The following is a 26,487-nucleotide window of genomic DNA, read 5'->3' as shown; positions in this document are numbered from 1 at the left end:
GGATTTTGTCCTTGGGACATCACAGCCTTCCTCTTTCTCCTTTTCATACCACTCTGACGCTGAATCTTGAGCTTGATACTATTAGCCCAGTGTCCTTTCAGTTTATCCAATACTACTGCTAAATTGGTTAAGTACATATTTGCTGTTATCCTTTACTGACTCCATGCTGGCTCTAGAATATGATCGGACATTTCCCAGTCCAGATGTACTCTGGACACAGTGCAATATTTCCAGCTTCATCTTCTGCTGATTCTTGTGGGTCCTTCCACCCTAATCAAGTTATTCTGTGTAATTCTCCAACAATGCCTCTATTAGGCTATTCTCAAGTTCTACCTTTAATCTCCACAAGTCTCTCATTCCTAAAAAACCTGCCAAAATACCTTCCAAAGTAAATACTGTGCATGACTATAGATTATACTGGAGTCCTTGTTTCATTTCTGTGACCCAAAACCAAATACAGGGAGACAACTTAGTCCTCTCTGGGACTCCTGCTTCCTGTGTTCCCAGTAGTAGGGAATCTTCGTCAAGAAAATACATGTTCAACTCTGACTTGTAAAAAACTCAGAAGTTGCCAATCCCTTCCTTACGACACAAACTGGACAAACAAAATCAATGACTTTTCTTGGACTTCTCAGAGTACTGAGGTGGAAGGACAGCCATTCCAAAATCTGAAGAGACAGGCACATCCAGAGATACAGCACCTGATGTTTGTTGGGAGCAAAAGCTTCTGGCTGCCATGAACTAACAGGAACGCTTGGTAATTGTGAAAATCGCTGGAGGTTGTGTGGTCTAATGTGAGAGTGAGAAACTCCTGGAGATTGCATTCATGGGGTGGGGGTGGGGCACACCTGCCCTCCAGAAATGCCAGCAGGTTATCACAGAATGGATCTGAGAATTCAAAAAAAAAAAAATCCCCTCATAGCTCTGGTAGGAGAACAGCCATTGTGCAACCCTTCTCCCTAAAAAAGGACTACTCCAGTAGGAAGGACATCTCCCCAGAGGGCAATACTGAAAATTTGCAACAGGGAGAAAAGAACTCGGCTGCACTCAAACCTAAGGGGGGGAACTCCCTTTAGCCAACAGGAGAGATGACATCAAGGAAACAGTGAAGGCTGCAGTAGGAGCAGAAGGAGGAAAGCTATACCCTGGAAAAAGGACAGGAACGATTGGGAAGGCATACTCCCAAGACAGGCCCACAAAAAGACCAAGACTCAGAAGGCTTTAGAAGGCACCTCCCCCTTCCACACTGTATACCACACCAATATGTTGCTAATATAACAACAGTGGATTCCAACTTAAAGAACTATAAGACACAGACTTTCTCTGAGAAGCAATACAAAAGAAAGTCCCCAAACCAAAAACAAGGACAGTGGGGGAATTTGAAGTCTGTGGTACCTATAACTACAAGAAAAATTAAATACAGCTCATCTCCTAGCAAGATTAACATAAATCTTCATGCTAAAGACTTATATTTTTCAGTACCTGTTACCAAATAACATATCAGGCTTTTAACAACAAAAGTGTAAGACATACCAAAAGACAAGAAAAAGCAAACTCTAAAGAGACAAAGCAATCATTAGATCTAGACCCATATATGACACAGATGTTAGTACTAAGAGACAAAGCAATCATTACATCTAGACCCATATATGACATAGATGTTAGTACTAAGAGACAAGCAATTTAAATAGCTAAGATTAATATCTAAAAGGATGTAGTGGGGAAAGTACACATGAAAGACGAGATAGGTAATGTCAGTAGAGAGATGGAAACTGTAAGAAAGAATCAGCAGGAAAAGCTACAAATCAGATACTGTAACAGAAATGAAGAATGCCAGAGCTCCCATAGTGGCTCAGTGGTTAACAAACCTGACTAGTATCCATGAGGACTTGGGTTCGATCCCTGACCTCACTCAGTGGGTTAAGGATCTGGTACTGTCATGAGCTGTGGTGTGGGTCACAGACGTGGCTCAGATCTGGTGTTGCTGTACCTGTGGTGTAAGCTCGTGGCTATAGCTCCGATTTGACTGTTAGCCTGGGAAACTCCATATGCCGCAGATGCAGCCCTGAAAAGAAAAAAAAAAAAGGAAATGAAGAATGCCTTTGAGAGTGGGTGAGTAAACTTGAAACAGCTGAGGAAGGAATGGGTGAACTTAAATATTAGCCAATTTTATTATATTTTTTTCTCTATACATTTGAATTGTTATTCTTGAACTATTCTTGACATACATTGTGCAAGTTTAAGATATACAACATGAGGGAGTTCCCATCATGGCTTAGCGGAAACAAATCTGACTAGGAACCATGAGGTTGTGGGTTCAATCCCTGGCCTCAGTAGGTTAAGGATCTGGTGTTGCCGTGAGCTGTGGTGTAGGTCGAAGACCTGGCTTGGATCTGGCATTGCTGTGGCTGTGGTGTAGGCCAGCAGCTGTAACTCCAATTAGACCCCTAGCCTGGGAACTTTCATATGCTCTGGGTGTGGCCCTAAAAAGCAAAAAAAAAAAAAAAAAAAAAAAAAAAGAAAGAAAGAAACTGTAAGGAAAAATGCAGAGGATAAAATTCTCCCCCACTTACCCCAAGAAGATACAACACTAGGGGGACATGTTAGCTTCAAATCTTCCTGTGGGGTTAGCTGTGTGGTCAGCTGAAGCCTTTGTTGAGACTGCACAGCAGCCCACCTCCTTTCTCTACCCAGCATCACTCCCTCATAAACCTCCCGGACACTAATTTCACTCTCAGAGTCTGCTTCTCAACCTGGGACCCTGGAAAATATTTCCTGAATGAGTAGATGAATGAATACGCATAATAGATCCTATACCAATTTGTATGGGGACTAGATAAAATAATTATTGTTGCCTAAATTGTTAATTATTTCCTAATTATTTAAAGGGTTATGTGTGGTTACTGTGTTACAGTCTCTCTTCAGTGTCTGCTCTTTCATCTGTTTTCTTATAATTGGAACATAGATGCTAGTATGAATCACTTTTCTCCAAGTCGGAAAGTTTTTGTTAGGAATGCCACCTTTGATGTCCTGGTGTTCTTGTCTGCCTGAACAGGTTGAAAAGTTCTACTAAAAATGGTACCAAAGAATGTTTGTTTCTCTGCATTGCATTTATGCGATTCCTAATGCAGGACTATTTCATGCTTTATTATTGGATTGCTCTCAAAGTATAAAATAGGCCAATGTTAAGGAGAATGCAGATATTTTAAAAATCTCAGTGGTTTACATTTTGGCCACTGGGTGTCATCACAGTTCTAGCTTTTAAAAAGATGTAGTTAACCAACTGATTAGAAGTAACAAATACATTATTTTATTACTTATAAAATAAATTAATATGTTATTAAATCACTGTTCAACCATCATACTTGGAACATTAATATTCACTAGAGGAAATACTTTGTAAAGTACAATTTTAGCACTTTTATTCTCTTTCCCAACAAATCCCATGGAGATAAAAATTTCTTCTAACCAGGACTAGGGTGTCTTGATTGAGTGGGCAAATTGAACAGGAAGGCTAAGGCTGAAAGAGGATGTGGAAACAATTGAATTACTGCCTTTTTAGAGGACAAGAGCCAACTAAATATTGAGATTCCCAAAATGAAAACGACCTCGCCTTGTTTTAAATTCTTTTAATTCTCACAACCTCTGTAAAGTAAGTACTTTTATTTCCTCCATTTTAAAGATGGAGGAACTGAGGCACAGAGAGGTTAATAACTACCCAAGATCAGACCCCACGTGGTGGAACCAGAATTCAAGACAGAGAACACTTCCTATGGTAGCAGATTATACCCTTGGTGAAGACCTAGACTGTGTTTTCAAAATGTCGTGATACCTCAACTATCTTCACCAAAATTGTATTTAATTATCAGTAAGTATAAGAATTGTTAACATATATATTTTACTTGCATCCCAGAGCTACTGAATTAGAACTAACCCAGGCCAATCAAATCAGAAGCTCTTGGTATGGGGTTCAGAAAACTGGTATTTCAAAATTAATTAACTAATTAATTTTTATTGACATATAGTTGATTTATAATGTCATGTTAGTTTCATGTGTACAGTTTCATATATAGTTTCAGTTATACATATATATACATACGTATATGTGTGTGTATATATATATATATATATATATATATATATATATATATATATATTCTTTTCTGGATTCTCTTCCCTGATAGGTTATTACAAAATATTGAGTAGTTCTTGTGCTCTACAGTAAATGCTTGTTGGCTACCTATTTTATATATAGTCATGTGTATATGTTAATCCCAAACTTTTAATTTATCCCTTTCACTACCACCCCCAGGAGTTGGTATCTCACAAAGGATTTTTTTCCCCAGGTGATTCTCATGTGCAGCCACAGTTGACAACTTATGTTTTCGAGAAATAGTTCTCAAATGAAATCCTGAACAAGTACCTTAGAAGTGATTCTCATGCAAATGCTGCAAAATACATTTTGAGATATTGTCTTCAAGAATAAAATGATAGGGAAGAGAAAAGAAAAAAAAATTTTTAAAGTTAGACTAAGACTCTTCCAGGTAATATTAAAGTTACATATGGCTGATTTTCCAAATCTGGAGACCAGACAACCTTAAAGCCCTTGTCAGAGACTGAGCAAGAAGAGTCTGTCAGAGGAGGAGAGGAGCAAGTCCAGCCAGAGTCTCTTTCTCCTCATGCCTGACCCACTTGGCCAGGGGAGTGTGCCTCTTGCAAAATGTGAGACCTGGCTGGCCATGTGGAAACTCTGGGCACATGTCCACCAGCACAGCTGCACATTAGGGGTCCATCATGAGTGAGGGACCACTGCCTGCCAGCAACAGTCCATGGGGCTCCATTATGGTACCCATTCATGAATCCGCACACAGAGATTCAGGCCTGTAGAGCTCTGTTCTTGGACTTTATTTATTTATTTTTTTTGGCTGCACCTGCAACATATGGAGGTCCCCGGACCAAGGGCTGAGTTGAAGCTGCAGCTGAGGCTACGACCACAGGCACAGTAACTGTAGATCCAGGCCACATGTGTGACCTGCACCACAGCTTGTGGCAACACCAGGTCACTTAACCCACAGAGCAAGGCTAAGGATCAAACCCGCCTCCTCACAGAGGACCCTCGCAGATAGCTCTGGGGCCTTAACCCACTAAGCTGCAATGGGAAATCCTCACTGTACTTTTTAATCATCACTCTCCACTTCTGGTCGTAAAAAGCTCTGAAGAAGCAACTTCTAGCTTATTCACCTCTATTTACAGGGTCTAGGACAGCACTTGGAGTCCATTTTAAGGGACTCCTGATCTTTCTTCCATCACCTGTGAAAATAGTAGGCTAATTCTCCTCAGTGGAAACCCTTTTGTGCCAGCTTAGCAGAAAGCCCGAAGGACTAGCAGGAGGAAGGCAATACAGACAGAAGTGGCAGGAAGACAGGACTAGATGTGGCCGGGGAAATGACAGCCTATCTCTATCCTGTTCCTTCCATCCTCTACCCGCACCTGGTACCCACTTTCCTCATCCTTCCCACTTCTTGGGGGAGGAATTCCTGAAGGAGGCATCTCAAGGCATGGGAAAGGTATGGAGCTAGATGGGGCCGCAGGGGTCTTTTTGTCGCCTCATTTTAGAGAAAAAAAAATATCATTTCCCAAGTTGTGTTTCTTTCAATTTCAGATCTCTCATTTCATAGGAGAGACCCAGACCTAGGCCAGACTTTCAGACTTAAGACCTCTGATTGAAGACTGGAGCTTACTTGACCCAGCAGACAACTGCCCTTAGCAGCTTAGGTATCAAATGAGGCTTAGCCAGTGCACTTGTTAGCTGGCCTTCCTGCCACCCCGGGCCCTATCGTTTGGCTGGCATCGAAGAAAGAACACTGTGACAAGTCCTATCATAGCAAGTTCATCCCCTCAGGCCCTAATTTTATTTGCACTCTCTAGAGGGGTCAAGGTATTCCCACTTAGGTTTTATGAACCTCAGGTTGGAAACTTCACTTCACCTCAATGGCTGCAGAAGCCTTACAACCTTAGTTATATATAAGAAGCTGAATTCTTACAAAACAAGATCTAGCTGGCCTTCACTAAGCAAGCAAAAGAAGAATGAAAGGAGATACTTATTGGACAGGCTAGAACTGCCTTTTGGTGCAAATTTAATATTAACCTTTATAACAAATTTAATATTAGTTTGTATATTTACCTGATGACTGAAAATATTTGTCAGGAGTGAATAAACTACTCTGTATCATTTTCCAACTCAGCTGTCTTCTACTACCTGGCAGGATTAAGCTGGTCACACTCATTTATTTTAATTAATATTCCCTTGGGCCAGTTACTTAGAAATATGACCTCTCTCTCCAACCTGGCTGGTTACCTCAAGGATGCGTGCTCCCTCACTCTCTCCCTGCCTGCATCTCCCTTCAGGTGTCATTTGCACAGATCCTGGTAGACTACGAAACCTTCTCAAAATGAAAGTGTAGTCTAAATAATTGAGAACATCTAAAACCTTATATTTTCTCATCTCTATTAGAGCAAATCTGACCATGTAAATTAATATGTCATTGAAATAAATAGCCAGTTTTAATTGAACAAAATCATATTTTAGAACTATACATAAATATACGTATATATAATAGACATAGACTGGTTCAGATTTCTACTCCTATTATTATTTTTTAAAATTTACTCCTATTATTAATTATAGTTTGAGATTTTTCTTTTCAGCCAGAAATAATGATCACACAGCCAGTCAACAAGGAAGGATTAGTAAACCCTTACAGTCATACACCAAGAGTTGTGAAGATTTTAAACTAAATGATTATACTGCAAATAAACTGAAAAAATGCCCCAGTATAATTACGCAAATCTGTTATAGTTTGAGATTACCTCACACTTCAGAAGAGTAAAAAGCCAAAATACCCTTATCTGAATGGGACACCACCAAACACCATGAACTCTGCATGCTCTAATTAGTTTCCCTGTAATTAGTTTCCTGATTGGCAGGTGGGGGGAGGAATGGCTAGGTGGATTGATGACTCCTTAGTTACTCATGCCTTGTGTAGCTTTTCATCCAAAGTAACCATGGGTCTATTCTCTACTTCCTCTTCTGCTAACTCCTTAGAAAATTCCATCCAGGTCTGTAACTGTGCATGTAAAAAAAGAATCAAGAATTCTTTTATTAAAATAAAAATTAATAAAATCAATGTGAATGTTATTTAAAGGCTACAGGATTCCTCTATAACACAAATTTTCAATTACCTGACTTTAACTGATATTTTACTAATGTATGAAGGAGCTGCTTAAACACAAAAAGTATTTCTATTTTATAGTCTTACGCATGACAAGGAAAAATTACCAAAAAGAAAAGAAAAGGTTGGAGTTCCCATTGTGGTGCAGTGGAAACGAATTCGTCTAGGAACCATCAGGTTGTGAGTTCGATCCCCGGCCTTACTCAGTGGGTTAAGGATCCAGCATTGCCGTGAGCTGTGGTGTAGGCTCCAGACACAGCTTGGATCCCATATTGCTGTGGCTCTGGCATAGGCTGGCAGCTGTAGCTGTAGCTCCAATTCAACCCCTAGCCTAGGAACCTCCATGTGCCGTGGGTGCAGCCCTGAAAAGACAAAAAAAAAAAAAAAAAGAAAGAAAAGGTTAAAAACACACACACAGTATGAATCCCCACAAACCTCTCCACAAGATTTAGTTACCCTGTAGATGGTAGCTAAGGCAGTTCTTGCCATTTATAACTGATCTCTGCTTGCTTGTTTGAAGCAAGATAGACAAAGTCTTTCATTGCACACAGAATGGATTAAGAGAGATTGAAAAGTGAGAATTAATAGTATTTTGTGACTTGTTTGATTTGGAAAATGGAGGAAAAGCAAAGAATGAAATATGACTCTGAATTTTCATGCCTACAGAACCAGGAAGCTAAGCAGGTAGATAAAAAGGAATGTTTCCTTTCCTTAAATCTTTCATTCACTAATTCATTCCTCCACTCGACCTACACTTATTGAATAATTTCCGAGGGCAACACACTACATCAGCCACTGAAGAAGCTTCCTACAAGCTCTTTGTAAATCTACAATAAAATTGGGAAGGAAAGACTTGAAATATGAATTAGGTAATAAAAGAGAATATATGCCGAGTTAAAAAAATTATAATTGACTAATGCAGGCATGAAGTAATATAAAACTACAAAAATAGGACCAAAGTGGATGACAGTTTTGAAACTGAGTGTCCTAGAAGATGTAAAATTAAACTGGTCCACGAACTCAATTCACAACCAATACTTGTTCTATAGCTATGATGAGCACTGTGGCCATGATGGGTGTGGTGGACTCTGACTGGTGAGAACCTTACAGTGTAGAAATGGGTCCTGGACTCTGACTGGTGAGAACCTTACAATGTAGAAAAGGATGCCAACATCCACCTAAAAATACAAAGCCCAAATGGGAAAGTGTGGGAACTAAATACAAGCGAAGGGTCACTGAAAAGCCAATGAGGGAAAAGTGAAAAAAGCAGGGCATGGAAAGGGAAGTATCAGAGAAGGTTTTCTTAAGAGATGGTGTAAAACCAATTCTGGAGTGAAATGTTTTTAAGGCATGAACGAATACATGGAATTGAGACAGGGTTGCCTGATGAAACCTGAGAAGAATCATTAGGATCCAGCAGTGATGTGATGTATTAACTACAGAGAGGAGGAGGTAGGGCAGAGAAAGGAAGGAGGAAGAGGAGCAAAAAAAAATTTTTTTAAAGACAGGGGAATCCATAGGCAAGTGGTGGGAAGCAGTTTGGATGAGGAAATGGATAAGAGTTGTTTTGTCAGTTCCACGGTACTGAACAAGCAACGTGGTGGGTCAGAGTTCAGGGCGGGGGAATCTTACTCTAGAACTTACCTTTGAGAAGGTGAAACCCCCAGGAGACAGTTCATTTCCAGCAGCTGCCATCACCATGAAGATGCTTATTTCCAAAGTACTCTGTAAAGCTTCTAAACTGGCTCAAACTTCTCACCTCCCCACTTTCTTGAACCTCCCATTTGGCCCTGGGGAACAAGGCCACAGTCATCACAGTGATTCTTCTATCCAACCAATTACCTGGTGTCCAGTAGACACTTCGAAGAGCATGGCCAAAGCAGAGGTCTTAACCCTCAGCCCCATCACTACCACCAAAATCATTCTGCTATCAAGCCTTCATCTCTAAATAAATGGCACCTCAGACACTCAATTGACTAGCCAAATATCTAGGCTTCATCTTGTGTTCCTTTCTACCTTTTATTTCTATATTAGTAGGTGAACTAGCTCAATATCCATGTGATACCCAGAAACTGGCCATGACTCACCATTCCCACTGCTGCATTTTCCATTAGCCCCTCTTTCTGCACCTACACCACTGTACTAGCCATTTATCCTTGCCCTTCTCTCTTGACTCTAGATCATCAGCATGTTCTTGTGCTAGCATCCATCAGAATGTCTCATTCCCCCATGGAAAATATGCCATTTAGCACAAAATCCAAACTCCTTGCCATTGCTCCAAACCCAAGGACGCCATTCATCACTTTTATGGGGTCTCTTATGTCACATTCTCAGAGTCCTCAGTCCAACACAATATATATCCCTACTAGAATGTGAGCCTCCTGAGAGCTTTTTCAAGCTCATCCTGTATCCCTGCAGTCAACAGTAAGTCTTGGCACATAGAAGATGCTGAAATTTTTTTTTTTTTTTGCCTGACTGATAATGTTGCAGGAATTAGGGCCCTTGGTTATACTTTTATATTATTGTCCTTAAGCAATTTTCTATCAAAATTAGATCACATGATCCCAAATATAACCTTACAGATCTAAAATACTATCATGTCATCAAAGTACTATTTCAGTTCTTTCCATCTTAATGATCATTTTCATATGAGAAGATGGTATAGGCTCATGGGATTTGGTGCCTTGAACACCAACATCAGTGTCTTCTCCAGTTACTGGTCTCATCAGATTCCCTTTGCCTTTCTCCAAGGGCTTAGTCATTCTCTGCACAGCTGCATTGGGAAAAGTTAAGTGTGATTTTAGCTCCAACACGGAGATAAAGACTTGACCAATATCACACCTGATTGCCATTCTCATTCATTAACCTCATTCATTTGGGGAAGGGAGATGTCTAAGTAAATCTCTGTGAATGTTATTATTTATTTATTTATTTATTTATTTATTTTTGGCCACATCCAAGGCTTTTGGAAGTTCCTGGGCCAGGGATTGAACCTGTGCCACAGCAGTGCTCTGAGGCGAGGCAATGACAATGCAGATCCTTAATCCACTGCGCCATGAGGGAACTCCCATGCATGTTAATTTTGAAGAAACAAGAAAAGTGCACAGAAATACATTTTATTCATAACAAATATGCATACATAGAAGATTTATCAAAATCTAATACCAAATTGTGATAAAGTTGATAACAAAAGAATCCAACAGATTTGTTGCTAAAAATAAGATTCACAATATACTGAGGCACAGAATCAAAGTGTTTGGCTGAATTAACTAACTCAACCCATTGCTTCGGGTTTGTAGCTCAGAGTCATATACAATATATGGTTTTGATTTTCATCTAGCCTTGAATTAGATATTATGGCCAAGATGTAAACAATATGGCATAGATATTCACAACTTGTGTATTGTCATTTAGGTAATCATTCTAGAATAAGTTCACTGAAATTTCATTACAGTGTCCTCTAGGCTAAAGTCACAGAATAGTATTCATTTTAGGAGAGAGAGAATTATAGAGATTGGATTAATGCTAGAAGTGCTTCTGGGAGAAAGCATACATATTCAAAATACTGTAAAATCATAAATAATTCAAGGAAACTTATACTTTTCAAAACTGAAAATAAGAAATTCTGTAATTTGACTTTATTAAAGATAAAGAAGATCCTGAAATGCCAAGCTAATGTCAAGTTAATGATAAAGAGTACTTTTTCATTGTTCATTCTCACCAATACATCAGACTGTGACCATTTAATATAGTCTATCTATTAGATATTCCCACGAGAGTAACATTATGTCAGTCATTGTATGACACTGGAGGTATTTCTACACAGACACTGTTGAAATAAAAATGTTTGTCTAGAGGTCCTGATGGTTCAAATAGGCAGAAAATAATTTCTTCTCAGACATTTGTTATTTTAGATAATCTGTCACCTCTTTTGTTGTACCTTAATGCAACTTCTAGAACACCCACAGTAATATGCTCTCTCTGAATAGAAGAAATCTCCTTGCCTTATGAATATCCTGAACACAGATATATAATTCAGCCATTCAAAAATTGTATACTTCCTTTATGAATAATAATCTATCACCAAATATGCTAATAATAGTCTCTCACACATGATGCTTTTTCATAAAGTGTCTTTTTCTCACCAAAAGAACTATCTGCCTTCCACACTGGTGAAAAATATTTATGTATTCCCCAAGCACTGCATTGCATAAAATGGAAATTGGTTGCATTTCCCATTTATATTAAGAGTAATCTCCGAAGTGCCCTGCTAGTTCACTGTGTTTCATTTTCTCTGTGAATAGTTCATCAAATACTCTCTTCTGCTTTGAAGTAAAGTAGTTTATCCAATCACCCACTGCACCTGAAAAAAAAATTGGAAACAAATCAGACAAGAACTAATTTAGGTGTATAGTATTCACAAAAGAAATCTGCCAGATTTATAGGAAAAGGTGAGCAATTCTAATCTCTTGTTGATAAAATGATGGGGAATTATTCTTTTCTTCATTTGTTTGCCTGTTGTTTCTGATTTCTTCAGTAATGTTTGCATATTAATTTGAACAGTTTAAAAATTATTTTTGAAAAAGAATGGAAGATGAAAATATATAAATATGCTAGATTTTACTATAGCAGGTTAAGAAGGATCTCACCTAAACTTAATACCAACATAAAGCAGACAAAGTGGACATAATGATGCTTCGTTTATTCCCCTGCCTCTGCATCTCTGTAGCTGTGGTTGGGCTGATAACACGCCATAGAGGTGGGTCATTGGTCTCATTTTAAGGGAATTTCTTTTACAAAATAGATAATGGGGAGTTGAAAACATAAATACCAAGTTACTTGTGTGACAGCCTCACCTTAAATATTAGTTGTTCTGAAGTTGACATAAGACACACACTTCACATGATCCCTTGGCCCTCCTGATCATTAGAGTCTCAGCCTTGGCCACTGCATCAACCCCATAGGATTGCCCTTCTCACCTCCATAACTCACACTATGTCAAATCCTTGACCTTGACCATTATGGTCCATTGTCACTTCTTGTCCTCAGCTCCATCCCCAGAGTCTAGTCTAGGTGCACTGGAGCCCAGAATACATCATTTTCTCCTTCCACTACAAACTGTCTTATATTGCGTCTCCATTATCTTTTCTTTCCAGTTAGCTTATAAACTCTTTCAAGTAAAGGACAGTGAAGGATTGTTCATGTGTCATCCTGAGGTACTGAATCAGGTGCTGGCCTTATATATAGTGGGTGCTTAAAACCTATGACTTGATTGAATGTCAGACAATGTCATCTAGAGCAAAGAAATATGTTATGACGTAAGAAATTTTGGGTGTTGTGGATTCATGGTCCAAAAGATTGCAATTAAGAAGTAAAGTGGAACTCTTCTGTTTGGGGGAGAAAAAAAAGCAAAGTAGTATCAGAGAGAAGATCCCAGAGTCGGGAAATGGCATTGCTTCTAAAACACTCTAACGGGGGGCACAAGGGCAAGTTCGTGTGGTCATAGTGTCTGGCCCTTAGAAGAGCAATATTATTGTTATTAATTTATTTAATATTCTTCCATTCTTTGGTTCTCCCTTCCAGCTTTTTGGATCAATTTGCCTGAACCACTGTTGTCCTCTCCACTGTTGTCCTCTTTTGTCTGACCTGGCTTTTTTTCTTTCCTTTTCTTTTCTTTTTTTTTTTTCCCCGCTTTTTAGGGCTGCACTTGCAGCATATGGACGTTCTCAGGCTAGGGGTTGAATCATAGCTACAGCTGCCAGCCTGCACGGAAGCCACAGCAAGGCAGGATTCGAGGCACATCTGTGACCTACACCACAGCTCACGGCAACACCAGTTCCTTAACCCACTGAGCGAGGCCAGGGATGGAACCCTCATTCTCATGAATCCTAATTGGATTCGTTACCACTGAGCCATGACAGGAACTCCCTGACCTGACTTTTTTTTTTTTTTTTTCCGTCTTTTTGCTATTTCTTGGGCCGCTCCCACGGCATGTGGAGGTTCCCAGGCTAGGGGTCGAATTGGAGCTGTAGCCATCGGCCTACGCCAGAGCCACAGCAACGCGGGATCCGAGCAGCATCTGCAACCTACACCATGGCTCACAGCAACACCAGATCGTTAACCCACCGAGCAAGGGTAGGGACGGAACCAGCAACCTCATGGTCCTGGTCGGATTTGTTAACCACTGCGCCATGACGGGAACTCCCTGACCTGACTTTTGTTTGCTTAGTTTCTGATTAATTCTTTCACTGTAATTTTTTTTTCATTTTTTAAAGAAAAAAAAATCTTAAAAAATATAGTAGCTATATATGTAGGTTACAGAAAATGCACACATATAAGCAAAAGAAGATAAAAATCAAGGAACTATATCCAGCTCACATGACTAACAGATTGGCTGGCATGCATTCTCCTAGCTGTTCTTCTTTGCAAACAACTATAAGCATATAAACTACATTTTAAAATCACACAATTATATCCTATTTTTTTTAACTTATTATACTTTGATCATCTTCCCATATTACTATTTATACATCTCAATGAAAGTCATGCCACGTAGAGTCTGTTTGAATCCGAGTCTTGACTGGACTAGCTACTAGCTGTGTGACATAGGACAAGTTATTGACATTATTGGTGTCTCAGTAAAAGTTGGATCACATGGATAGCATCCTCAAAAGTCTGCTGTCAAGTTTAACATAAATCCAGTAACATGCCTGGCCCATGGGAAGCACTCAGTAAATGCCAAATATTCTTCATGTATGTTTTTCATGACTCCATAGGAAACCCCTGTATGGATGTAGCTTAATATATTTAAGTTTCTGGTTAGTAGCCTTTTAAGTGCATTCGAGGTTTTCATTGTTACAAGAAATATTGCAGCATGCATCCTGTCCATTCATTTTTCTACACGCCTATAATTACCCCCTAAATTTTAGTTTGAATAGGCTCTTGGACTTCTGACACTTATCTGGACTATCCTGTATCCTCACTTGTCACCTTATCTCTATGGCCACCATAGTCATTTTCTAGAATACCAGATCCATTTTTTTATTTTAAAATAAAGACCACTGCAGGCACAAATTCCCCTCTGAAAAGTGAGGAATAGCTCCGTGTGCCAAGCAGCCTGAATCAACAGCTTCGGTAGTTTATCTGAAACAATTATTTTCGGAGGATGGATTCCCCACTCCCACTCCATCCAGCCAATGGAAGGAATGAAGTGAGTGGTCTCTATTGCCCCATCTTTGTATATAATTACTCACATAGTTCTCATTTCCCAGCTGGTGCTCATGAGGACTAGTATCAAAGAGGGCATTGCCACTGTTAACCTGTGCTTCGTTAGCTCTAATATGAGAAAATCACTTTTAGGTAGAATGTAAGTGCATTAGAATTAATATTACTAGCTACAATTATGTTGATGGCATTTCATCTGGTGATATTTGCTAGGGTCATTCTAGTTGGCAGGCCAGAGGTTAACCCTCTTCTCACTAGAGTAAAATTTCTCAGCTTGTAGGATAAGATGCGTGAAACTGGTATTGCCAATCAGACTTCAAAGGGCAGTGATAAAAGACGCCAGAAGTACTGGACTCCGCTAAGGATCAAAACTTCCTCATTTCTCAGCATTTTCTTCACCATCGTCCCTCCCAACCTCTTTCTGTTTCTTTCCTCTTTGCTCATTTCACCGTTCTTCATGCATCCTTTTCTACCTTCTGTCTTCCCTTCATCGTCTCTCCATCACCCCTTCTAACCTTTCTCTTCACCCTGCCTCTCTCTAGTCTCGTTTCAATACTGTCCTCCATTTTCATGCTCCTTAAAAGAGGGGGTCTTCATTTCTGCCCCTTTTTTACCTCTTACATCTTTAACCCCCTCCTCAATGTGGCTTTCACCGGACTGTTAGAGAAACTGCATTTTCAGAATTCACAAGTGGTATACAGATGGCCATGTTTGACACTACTTTCTTCCTCATCTCTTTTCTCACCTTGTGTTGGGATGTTGATGTTGAGGTCCTTGGGGCTCCCTTTTCCATCTCTTTCTTCACTAGCCCTTTCCATTCACCCTGAACAATTTTACTTACTTCTACCATCTGCAGATGGCTCCTAAGCTGACTTCTCACCTGAGCTGGACCCAACAGTAGCTCGATGCCAATGTCCAAATTATGACCCTCAGTATTTCTTACCTGCACTATTAAAACCCTCTTAACTGCACTTTCTGCCTCTGCTCTCACCCTCTTCTAATCAGTTTTCCACTCTGACTTTATTGTTTTCTAGCACACAGGTATCACCATGTCAGGTCCCTTCATAAAGCAGCAAACAGACTTCATGATGTCCATCAAAGCTTTTGCTTTCTGGCTACAATCTTTTTCTCTCCCATTCTGCTTCACATAATCATATACCACTTCAGCACACAAGACTACTTGCTCTATCTATAAAATATCATCTAATTCCATGGTGGTTCTGGGCTTTCCTTCTTGCTGTTAGCTCTTGCTGGAACATACTTCTTCCCTGTCATCTTCCTGATAAAATCCTGCTCACACGTCCAGTTCCAGACCTGATATGGTCTCCTCTACCCACCTTGCTAGGCAAACAGTCACTCTCCCTCATTTGTATTGCTATTCACATTGGCTCACATTACTGGTATAGTTAACACTTTGTATTTCTTCTAGATTATGATCTTCTGAATGAAAGGTCTATATTTTATTTAATTTTTGAAACAGTTTTTAGAACACTGTTTATTAATAAGTATGTGGGAAATTGAATTCTCTCCTCCCTCCTAGGCTTGGTTTTGCTAAGGAAATAAAGTGTGCCACCAAGAAGGACAAAAGGAATTCACAAAGTTAAGACAACATCTGCTCTCTATGAGTTGGCCAATATTTGTTTTGGAAGGACTGATATACGGTTGAGGCAAAGAATGGAAATAATAAAATTATTATTAATATAATTATTAATATTTATAATATGAAAAAATATGTGTTTTAAAATAAGAAACCTGAGTACCTAAAGTGAAGAATTTTATCTTTGAAAAATTTGAAACATGTTAAAATATTTTCTTCCCAGATCTGGATTAAAATTTATGTGGAGGAGTTCCTGTCGTGGCTCAGTGGTTAACAAATCCGACCATGGGATTGAACCATGAGGTTCCAGGTTTGATCCCTGGCCTTGCTCAGTGGGTTAAGGATCTGGCGTTGCCATGAGCTGTGGTGTAGGTCACAGACGCAGCTTGAATCCTGTGTCACTGTGGCTCTGGTGTAGGCCAGAGGCTATAGCTCCAATTAGACCCTTAGCCTGGGAACCTCCATATGCCACAGGTGTGGCCTTAGAAAAGACAAAAAAAAAAAAAAAATTCATGTGGATTTCAAAACTTCCATATCCAGATGTACCCAAACTTCTTCTAAGAAAAATGTTAGGAAATAGTGGAGAAATTTTATTTCTTTCTCTCTGTGTTTCCATCCATAGGAACAGCCTCAGATAACAATCTCAGCTTCTCTCTCCACCCCTTCCTTACTTCTGCAGGGTGAGTTATTTGATTGGTGGCATTGGGAAAATGCACCATTCACCCTTGTCAGTTCTTTCCTCTCTCTTGGAGAAAACGTGTTCTGTCCCACTCTGCACCAGGCTCTAAGCTTCCTACCCCAGCAGGGGTCAGGACTGCACTTGATTGGCTGTGACTAAATGAGTATATTTATAAAATTCAGGGCAAGTTGTTAGCAATCACCCTAGGCTGCAGACCTCAGGCATATTCTTCAAATAACTTTATCACATCCAACTGTTTGACACCTGTGTCTATCTCTCAATGGGTCCCTAAACTGGGCCTGGGAAACTCGATTCTGAGAGTGCAATTCACAAATTTCACTTAATAAATAAATATTCACTGAGGATGGCCATGTGCAACCCACTGTGCAAGGTATGAGGTATATGGAGGTGAAATGAGAGATTTAAAAATGGCAAAAGGGAACTACTTCCCAAATAGCCCAGGAAAGCATCATATCTCTGACTTACCTTTCCTAAATACCAGCTTCCTATTAGATGTGAGGGCACAGATGGTATGATTTGGATCACAGTTTTCTTCAGCTGTATTATTTTTCATTTCACTGAATGATGTTTTCCAAGCAATCTTATTAATTTCACTGTCACTTACATTTAAACCTAGGAAAGTAGTAATTTTCTTGATGTTTTTAGAAGGATCCTGAGCAAAAAGCAAATAAATATACGTGTAAAAATGTAACTCATTGAAACACCAGAACACTTGCTGAGACGTGAAAATGGGATTCACTGTTTGATTTCCTATTTTAACTGGATTTTATTTTCATTGTTGAAATGTTACAGAGGACTTACTTTCTTCATTTCTTCATAGAATATAATTAGAATGTTCTTCGCATTTTTGTGTTCCTCCCAACTTAAAATGTGATCAAACCAGGATCCATACACAACTAGAAAAAAAGTGAATTGTTGTGTAAATATTAAGCATTATAAAACAAGCTTTCAGGGGAAGGATCAAGATGGCAGAGGAGTAGGATGTTGCACTCACCTTCTCCCAAAAATACATTAAAAAACCATATCTACATGTAAAATGATTCACACAAAACATCTACTGAACACTGGCAGGAGAACTTAAACCTCCAAAAGAGGCAAGAAACTCTTGACATAAGCGGGTAGAACAAAAGAAAAACTGAGCTAAAGGCAATAAAGAGCAGAATGAATAATGCAGAGGAAAGAATTAGTGACTTGGAAGATAGAATAATGGAAATCTCCCAATCAGGACAGCAGATAGAAAATCAAATGAAAAAAACACAAAAGCAATATAAGAGATCTATGGGATAATACAAAGTGGGCCAATCTACACATAATAGGAATTCCAGAAGGAAAAGAAAAAGAAAAGGGGACTGAAAATATATTTGAAGAAATTATGGCTGAAAACATTCCAAATCTAAAGGAAACTGATATCAAGACACAGGAAGCACAGAGGGCCCCAAACAAGTTGAACCCAAATAGGACCACACCAAGACATGTTATCATAAAAATGGCAAAAGTTAAAGAGAGGAGTCTAAAGGCAGCAAGAGAAAAACAAAGCATTAATTATAAGGGAACCCCCCTAAGGCTGTCAGCTGATTTCTCTACAGAAACACTCCAGGCCAGAAGGAAGCGGCGAGATATATTCAAAGTTCTTAAAGGAAAAAATCTGCAGCCTAGAATACTCTATCCAGCAAGAATATCATCTAAAATAGAAGGGAAAATAAAGAATTTCTCAAACAAACAAAAGCTAAAAGGGTACAGCACTACTAAACCCATTCTAAAGAAATACTGAAAGGACTTCTCTAAATAAAAGAAGAAGAAGAAATGGGATGGAAGAAACCACAATTGGAAAGGAATCACTTAAATAAGCCAGCATACAGATCTAAAAGAGGAAGAAAAAAAATCACTGTAAAAGCAATAATATACACAAGAAACAGCAAAAGGACAAACATGAAGATGTTAAAAAAGGACTTCAAAATCATAGAATGTGGGGAAAAAAGTAAGAAAATTGAGACTTTTTAAAAAATAATGTCTTTGGGCCTATATGACTATCAGGCTAAAGCAAGCAGATACCAGAAAGGGTTAACATACTTAAAAAACAGGGCAACCACAAATCAAAACCAAACATTACATTCACAAAAACTAAAGAGAAAAGTACACATGCATAAAATAAATGGAAATCATCCAACCAAAAAAAAAAAAAAAAGAAAGAAAGAAAAAGAAAGGAAGAAAGGAGAAACATGAAATCAACCGGAAAACAAGGTTTAAAATGGCAATAGATACATATTTATCAATAATTACCTATAATGTCAATGGACTTAATGCTCCAATCAAAAGGCATGGAGTGGCAGATTGGATAAAAGAGCAAAAACTTACAACTGGCTGTCTATAAGAAACTCACCTCAGATCAAAGGACAATATAGATTGAAGGTGAGGGAATGGGAAAAGATATTTCATGCCAATGGACAAGACAGGAAAGCAGGAGTTGCAATACTCATATCAGACAAAATAGACTTTAAAATGAAGGCAATGAAGAAAGACAAAGAAGGATATTATTTAATGGTAAAAGGATCCATTCAAGAAGAGGATATTACAATAGTCAATATATATGCCCCTAATATAGGGGCACCCAGATACCTACGACAAATACTAATGGACATAAAAGGAGAAATTGATGGGAACACAAAAATATTAGGAGACTTTAATACCCCACTCACATCAATGGATGGATCCTCTCAATAAGGCAACAGAGACCCTAAATGACACAATAGAAAAGTTAGACTTAATCGTCATTTTTAGGACATTACATCCAAAAAAAAATCAGAATATACATTCTTCTCAAGTGCACATGGAATATTCTCAAAGATCAATCACATATTGGGGCACAAAACTAACCTCAACAAATTTAAGAGTATAGAAATTATTTCAAGGAGTTCCCGTCGTGGCGCAGTGGTTAGCGAATCTGACTAGGAACCATGAGGTTGTGGGTTCGGTCCCTGCCCTTGCTCAGTGGGTTAACGATCCGGCATTGCCGTGAGCTGTGGTGTAGGTTGCAGACGCGGCTCGGATCCAAGTTGCTGTGCCTCTGGCGTAGGCCAGTGGCTACAGCTCCAATTCGACCCCTAGCCTGGGAACCTCCATATGCCACGGGAGCGGCCCAAAGAAATAGCAAAAAGACAATAAATAAATAAATAAATAAATAAATAAATAAATAAATAAATAAAAATTATTTCAAGTATCTTCTCTGACCACAATGGCATGAAACTAGTAATCAACCACAGGAAAAGAAATGAGAAAAAACCTACTACATGGAGACTAAACAACATGCTACTAAACAACCAATGGGTCAATGAAGAAATCAAGAAGGAAATTAAAAAATAGTTTGAGACAAATGATAATGAAGACACAACCATTCAAAATCTATGGATCCCACAAAAGCATTGCTTAGAGGGAAATTCATAGCAATACAGACATTCCTAAAAAAAGAAGAAAAATCCCACAATGTAACCCAACACCTAAATGAATCAGAAAAAGAACAAACAAAACCTAAATTCAGCAGAAGGAAGGAATTCAAAAAGATCAGAGAGGAAATCAATAAAACAGAAATTCAAAGAAAAAATCAATAAAACCAATAGCTGGTTCTTTGAAAAGGTAAACAAAATTGAGGAACCTCTGGCCAGACTCTCCAAGAAGAGGAGAGAAAAAAACCCAAATAAACAAAATAAAAAATGAAAAAGGAGAAATCACAGCAGATACTGCAGAAATACAAAAAAATAGGAGAATACTATGAACAATTATATGCCAACAAATTTGACAACCTAGAAGAAATGGACAAATTTCTAGAAACTTACAGCCTACCAAAACTGAATCAAGAAGAAATAGATCAACTGAACAGAATGATCACTAGAAATGAAATTGAATATGTCATAAAAACACTTCCTACAAATAAAAGTCCAGACAAGATGGCTTCATAGGCAAATTCCACCAAACATACAAAGAGGAATTTATACCCAAATTTCTTAAACTTTTCCAGAAGGTGGAAGAAGGAATACTCCCAAAGACATTCTATGATGCCACCATCACCCTAAAACCAAAACCAGATAAAGATATTATCAAAAAAGAAAACTATGGGCCAATATCTTTGATGAATATAGATGCAAAAATTCTCAACAAAATTTTAGCCATCTGAATCCAACAGTATATGAAAAAGATCATACACCACGACCAAGTGAGATTCATCCCAGGTGCACAAGGACGGTACAATATATGCAAATCAATCAACATCATACACCACATTAACAAAAGAAAAGTCAAAAACCACATGCTCATCTCAATAGATGCAGAGAAAGCATTTGACAAAGTCCAACATCCATTCATGATAAAAACTCTTACCAAAGTGGGTATAGAGGGAACACACCTTACTATATTAAAAGCCATTTATGACAAACCCACAGCCAATATAATACTCAATGGAGAAAAGCTAAAAGCCTTTCCACTAAAATCTGGAACAAGACAAGGATGCTCACTCTCACCACTGTTATTCAACATAGTACTGGAAGTCCTAGCCACAGCAATCAGACAAACAAAAGAAATAAAAGGTATCCAAATTGGAAGAGAAGAGGTAAAATTGTCACTGTATGCAGATGATATGATGCTATATATAGAAAACCTTAAGGGCTCAACCCCAAAACTACTGGAACTGATTCATGAATTCAGCAAAGTAGCAGGATACAAGATTAACATTCAGATATCAGTTGCATTCCTGTATACTAACAATGAAATATTAGAAAAGGAATACAAAAATACAATACCTTTTAAAATTGCACCCCCAAAAATCAAATACTTTGGAATAAACCTGACCAAGGAGGTGAAAGACTTATATACTGAGAACTATAAAACATTAATCAAGGGAATTAAAGAGGATGAAAAGAAGTGGAAAGATGCTTCCATGCTCCTGGGTTGGAAAAATTAATATTGTAAAAATGGCCATACTACCCAAAGCAATCTACAGATTAAATGCAATCCCTATCAAATTACCCATGACATTTTTCACAGAACTAGAACAAACCATCCAAAAATTTGTATGGGACTATAAAAGACGCAAAGCAATCCTGAGGAACAAAAACCAAACCTGAGGCATAACAATCCCAGACTTTAGGCAATAGTACAAAGCCACAGTCATCAAGACAGTGTGGTACTGGTACCAAAACAGACAGACAGACCAATGGAACAAAATAGAGAACCCAGAAATAAACCCAGACACCTATGTTCAATTAATCTTTGACAAAGGAGGCAAAAATATAAAATGGGAAAAAGACAGTCTTTGGCAAATGGTGCTGGGAAAACTAAACAGCCACATGTAAATCAATGAAACTGGAATACACCCTTATACCATGCACAAAAATAAACTCAAAATGGCTTAAAGACTTAAAAAAAAGATAAGACACCATCAAACTGGAAGAGAACATAGGCAAAACATTCTCTGACATCAACCTTACAAATGTTTACTCAGGTCGGTCTCCCAAGGCAACAGAAATAAAAGCAAAAATAAACGAATGGTACCTAATAGAACTGACAAGCTGTGCACAGAAAAGGAAACCTTAAAAAAAAAAAAAAAAGAAAGAAAGAAAGGGAGTTCCTGCCATGGCACAGCTGAAATGAATCCAACTAGGAAGCGTGAGTTTGTGGGTTCAATCCCTGACCTCACTCAGTGTGTTGAGGATACAGCATTGCCATGAGCTGTGGTATAGGTCGCAGACTCGGCTCGGATCTGGCATTGCTGTGACTGTGGCACAGTCTGGCAGCTATAGCTCCGATTAGACTCCTAGCCTGGGAACCTCCATATGCTGGGGGTACACCCTAAAAAGACAAAAAGACAAAAAAAGACAACTTACAGAATGGGAGAAAATAGTTTCAAATGATGCAACTGACAAGGGCTTAATCTCTAAAATATACAAACAACTTAGACAACTCAACAGCAAAAAACCAACAACCCAATGGAAAAATAGCCAAAAGACCTGAATAGATCTTTCTCCAAAAATAGACAGATAGCCAGCAAGCACGTGGAAAAATGTTCAACATCACTGATTATTAGAGAAATGCAAATCAAAACTACTGTGAGATATCACCTCACACCAGACAGAATGACCATCGTTAGTAAGTCCACAAATGACAAATGCTGGAAGGGGTGTGGAGAAAAGGGAACCCTCCTACACTGTTGGTGGGAATGCAAAGTAGTACAACCACTATGGAAAACAGTATGGAGGTACGTTAGGAAACTATGTGTAGAACTACCATATGACCCGGCAATCCCAGTCTTGGGCATATATCTGGACAAAACTTTCCTTTAAAAAGATACATGCACCTGTATGTTCATTGCAGCACTATTCACAATAGCCAAGACATGGAAATAACCTAAATGTTCATCGACAGATGAATGGATTAAGAATATTTGGTATATATACACAATGGAATACTACTCAGCCATAAAAAAGAACGAAATAATGCCATTTGCAGCAACATGGATGGAACTAGAGACTCTCATATTGAGTGAAGTAAGTCAGAAAGAGAAAGACAAATACCATATGATATCACTTATATCTGGAATCTAATATACGGCACAAATGAACCTTTCCACAGAAAAAAAAATCATGGACTTTAAGAATAGGCTTGTAGTTGCCAAAGAGGAGAGGAAGGGAGCGGGTTGAACTGGGAATTTGGGGTTAATAGATGCAAACCATTACATTTGGAATGGATAAGTAATGAGATCCTGCTGTAGCACAGGGAACTATGTCTAGTCACTTATGATGGAGCATGATAATGTGAGAAAAAAGAATGTATATATGTATGTGTGACTGGGTCACCTCGCTATGTAGTAGAAAATTGACAGAACACTGTAAACCAGCTATAATGGAAAAGAAAACAAATCATTAAAGAAAAAAAAAGTATGGAGGTCCTGTACCTTATATCCTTGTCAAAGACCACATCCTTCAAATGCCTAACTTTCTACTGAAGTCTACCTAAAGTTCTACTGAGAGTCAGGCTGTGAGACAAAGAATTTTACAGAGGATTTCAAAAAAGCACGAACTTCCGTGTATCCATATTTTTCAGGTTGTATCTTTTATTTTAATTAGGATAAAATCCACATTAATATAAAATTAACCACTTTAAAGTACAAAAAAAAAAATAGCTTTCATTAAAACTTACAACTTTGCAACCCAGGGTTCTTCCCACTTCAGTGAAGTAGTCAAAGTGAGGCACACACACATATTAGACTCTACAGTGAAAGACTTTTCCTTAGGAGAGTTCAATTTCACTATTTCAGCTAAATACAACATTGAGGAATGATGCTGGATGGCCAACTCTTTGAATTAAGCAGTGGGTTTTTTTCTAACTTCTAGTAAATATTCCTTAATCATCAGAAGTGACAGCAGAACTACAAAGATTCCTATTTTCCCAGGAATTGTTTTCTGGTAACTACTTTGGATCTTGGGAGAAATAGAGAAACAAAGAGATTTTTATTATTTTCATCCTATAAAGTGACATGCTTTTCATAATTATAAGTTTTTAGTAGAAAATATTTATAAACTTCCTCAAAAAATTCGTCACTGATCTTAGTTCAAGGCTGAAAAATACAGTCTTAGGGATTTATCTGTAGTTGATATTATCTCTTTATTCTTTCATTAAATTGACAGCCTTAAACATCTCCAGGGTTTAAAAGCAAAATATTATCTTGCAAAATAACCTCTAAAGCAGTGATGATTAAAAACATAAACTTCATGTCCCCATAGAAAGTTGACTAGCTTGACCATCTGAAGAATAAAACATAGTAATTTGAAATACTCATATACATCTTTCCATGCTTCTGTTGAAATAAAATTCATTTTATGGCAAGATAAGAAAAATTTAAACATAAAAGTTTTCTCTGCCTGTTTGGACCTCCTTCCCCTTTAGAGTGTACTGTTCACCTGCACTCACAAGAACTCCTTTGGAGATAACATCCCTTCTGAAGGTCATAAAAGATTGTAACTCCTTAGGAGATAACTTCCTCCTTAATCTTACAAGGGGTCATGATGACTCATGGCTCACTTTGTACATGGAGATCTGGATTGTGTGAAGTGTCAACAATACCTCATTTGACATATAACCCTTTGTCTCAAAAACTCATATAACTGTGCTTTGACCTCTATGGGGCAGAAAGAATCATCAGAGCCTTCTGAAAGACTGTTTTGGGTTACAATCTTCAGGTTGGTTGAATAAAAATGTTCCACTTCTTTCTTAGATTGACTATTGATCAGTTTTTCCTCAATGTGCATGGTGTGGCTGGCAGGATATCAGAGGGCACCTGGAGTCTACCTGGAGTCTACCTGGAACTGACACCTGGGACCAACATGGGTCCATAGGTCAATGGCTTCTTGGTACACCTCAGATGTTCTGGTGAGTTCTCCTGATATTCCGATCTTATTGCATTTAAGTGATGATCCTAAAAAGTTTATTCCAGTTGTCTTTTACTTAAGACTTGGAATCTTTATTTTTTTTAATTAAAAAAAAAGTTTATGGCCTCACACATGGCATTTGGAAGTTCCCAGGTCAGAGACTGAATCCGAGCTATAGCTGCCACAGCGGTGGCAATGCTGGATCTCTTAACCCACTGCGCTGGGCAGGGGATTGAACATGTGCCTCTTCTGCAACCCAAGCTGCTGCAGTCAGATTCTTAACCCACTGCACCATAGCAGGAACTCCAAGACTTGGAATCAGAAGACACACCAGTGCATCTCCTAGGCAAGGACCTAGAGAGAGCTAGTCAGGATGCCCAGGGAAACAGAGGTGGCTGGGGTTTTGTTACATTTGACTTAAACAGAAAAAAATCAAGGTGATGTAAAGTCTAAACGAACCGTTTACTAGTGAAATGAGAGACTGAATTATTCAGCTTGAAGAATAAGGGAACTTGAACAACGATTAAATAAATACTGCTTGTCCAGGGACACATGACATAAAAACTGATCATCTAATGCTCTGAGCACCCATAGTGCTTTTAGACTGTTGGCGGGAGAAACTGAGACACATAAAAGAGTTGAACTGATCCAAAGATAACACTTGGGGATCTAGACTCAGAAGCAGCACATATCCAATCCACCACCCTGTCCTCAGAAAGCTGTCCAGGTCATATCTCATACCTGAATTAGGCTACCAAATTGATACAGGCAAATTGCCCTTTAAAGGCCAAATGGCTCCCACATGGCACCTACAGGGATAGCAGCTGGGTATATGTATGTTTGCAAGTATTTCTTTAACTGAGAATTAAAGGAAAACCTGCCCTTAAAGGGCCCAGATGGGGCTTGTTTGGGGACTTCCAAACTGATTTTCATGGGTACAGTTAGACAGAAAACTGCAGAAGGTCAGTTCTTACCCTATCTCACAATCTTGAGGAAACCTGCTTGCAGGGTCTAGTGGAAACAAGAGTGGTAGGAGTTTTGTTCTTTTCTAAAATCAGATTAGCAGAGGGAAATATCTGTAGTGCTAGTTCCTTGGATCTTTTGAGTTGTGCCTATTTTAATTGGTATGCCCCCAAAGCCTTCACAATTCCAAAGCAGCTTCGTTGAAGGATGTGTTGTAGAAGGCTAATGAAAGATAAAAAACAGGAAAAACTCTTTAAGATAGAAGTAAGTGCTATTTACCCTCCTTTATTTGAGTACTCATTCTAGGAATCCTCTGTCTGAATTATCTTTCTACTCTGAACAGAGTGGAAATGGTTA

The 26,487-nt window shown here is 38.6% G+C and overlaps 1 protein-coding gene across 1 annotated transcript in view; it reads right to left on the bottom strand.

Annotated features, from left to right (window-relative positions):
- Positions 1–11,336: 11,336 nt before the first annotated feature.
- Positions 11,337–26,487, bottom strand: part of LOC125130407 (sulfotransferase 6B1-like) — a 30,062-nt gene continuing 14,911 nt past the window's right edge. The window contains exons 4-6 of the mRNA XM_047785754.1: positions 17,555–17,649; positions 17,219–17,405; positions 11,337–11,595 (exon numbers count right to left, since the gene is read on the bottom strand). Of these exons, the coding sequence (XP_047641710.1) occupies positions 11,477–11,595; positions 17,219–17,405; positions 17,555–17,649 (401 nt within the window). The 3' untranslated portion in view covers positions 11,337–11,476. The remainder of the gene's footprint in view (positions 11,596–17,218; positions 17,406–17,554; positions 17,650–26,487) is intronic.

Source organism: Phacochoerus africanus, chromosome 7 (assembly GCF_016906955.1).
Source record: "Phacochoerus africanus isolate WHEZ1 chromosome 7, ROS_Pafr_v1, whole genome shotgun sequence".
Taxonomy (NCBI): domain Eukaryota; kingdom Metazoa; phylum Chordata; class Mammalia; order Artiodactyla; family Suidae; genus Phacochoerus; species Phacochoerus africanus.
Note: the sequence above shows the minus strand (reverse complement) of the source record. Positions and strands in the feature narration are given on the sequence as shown.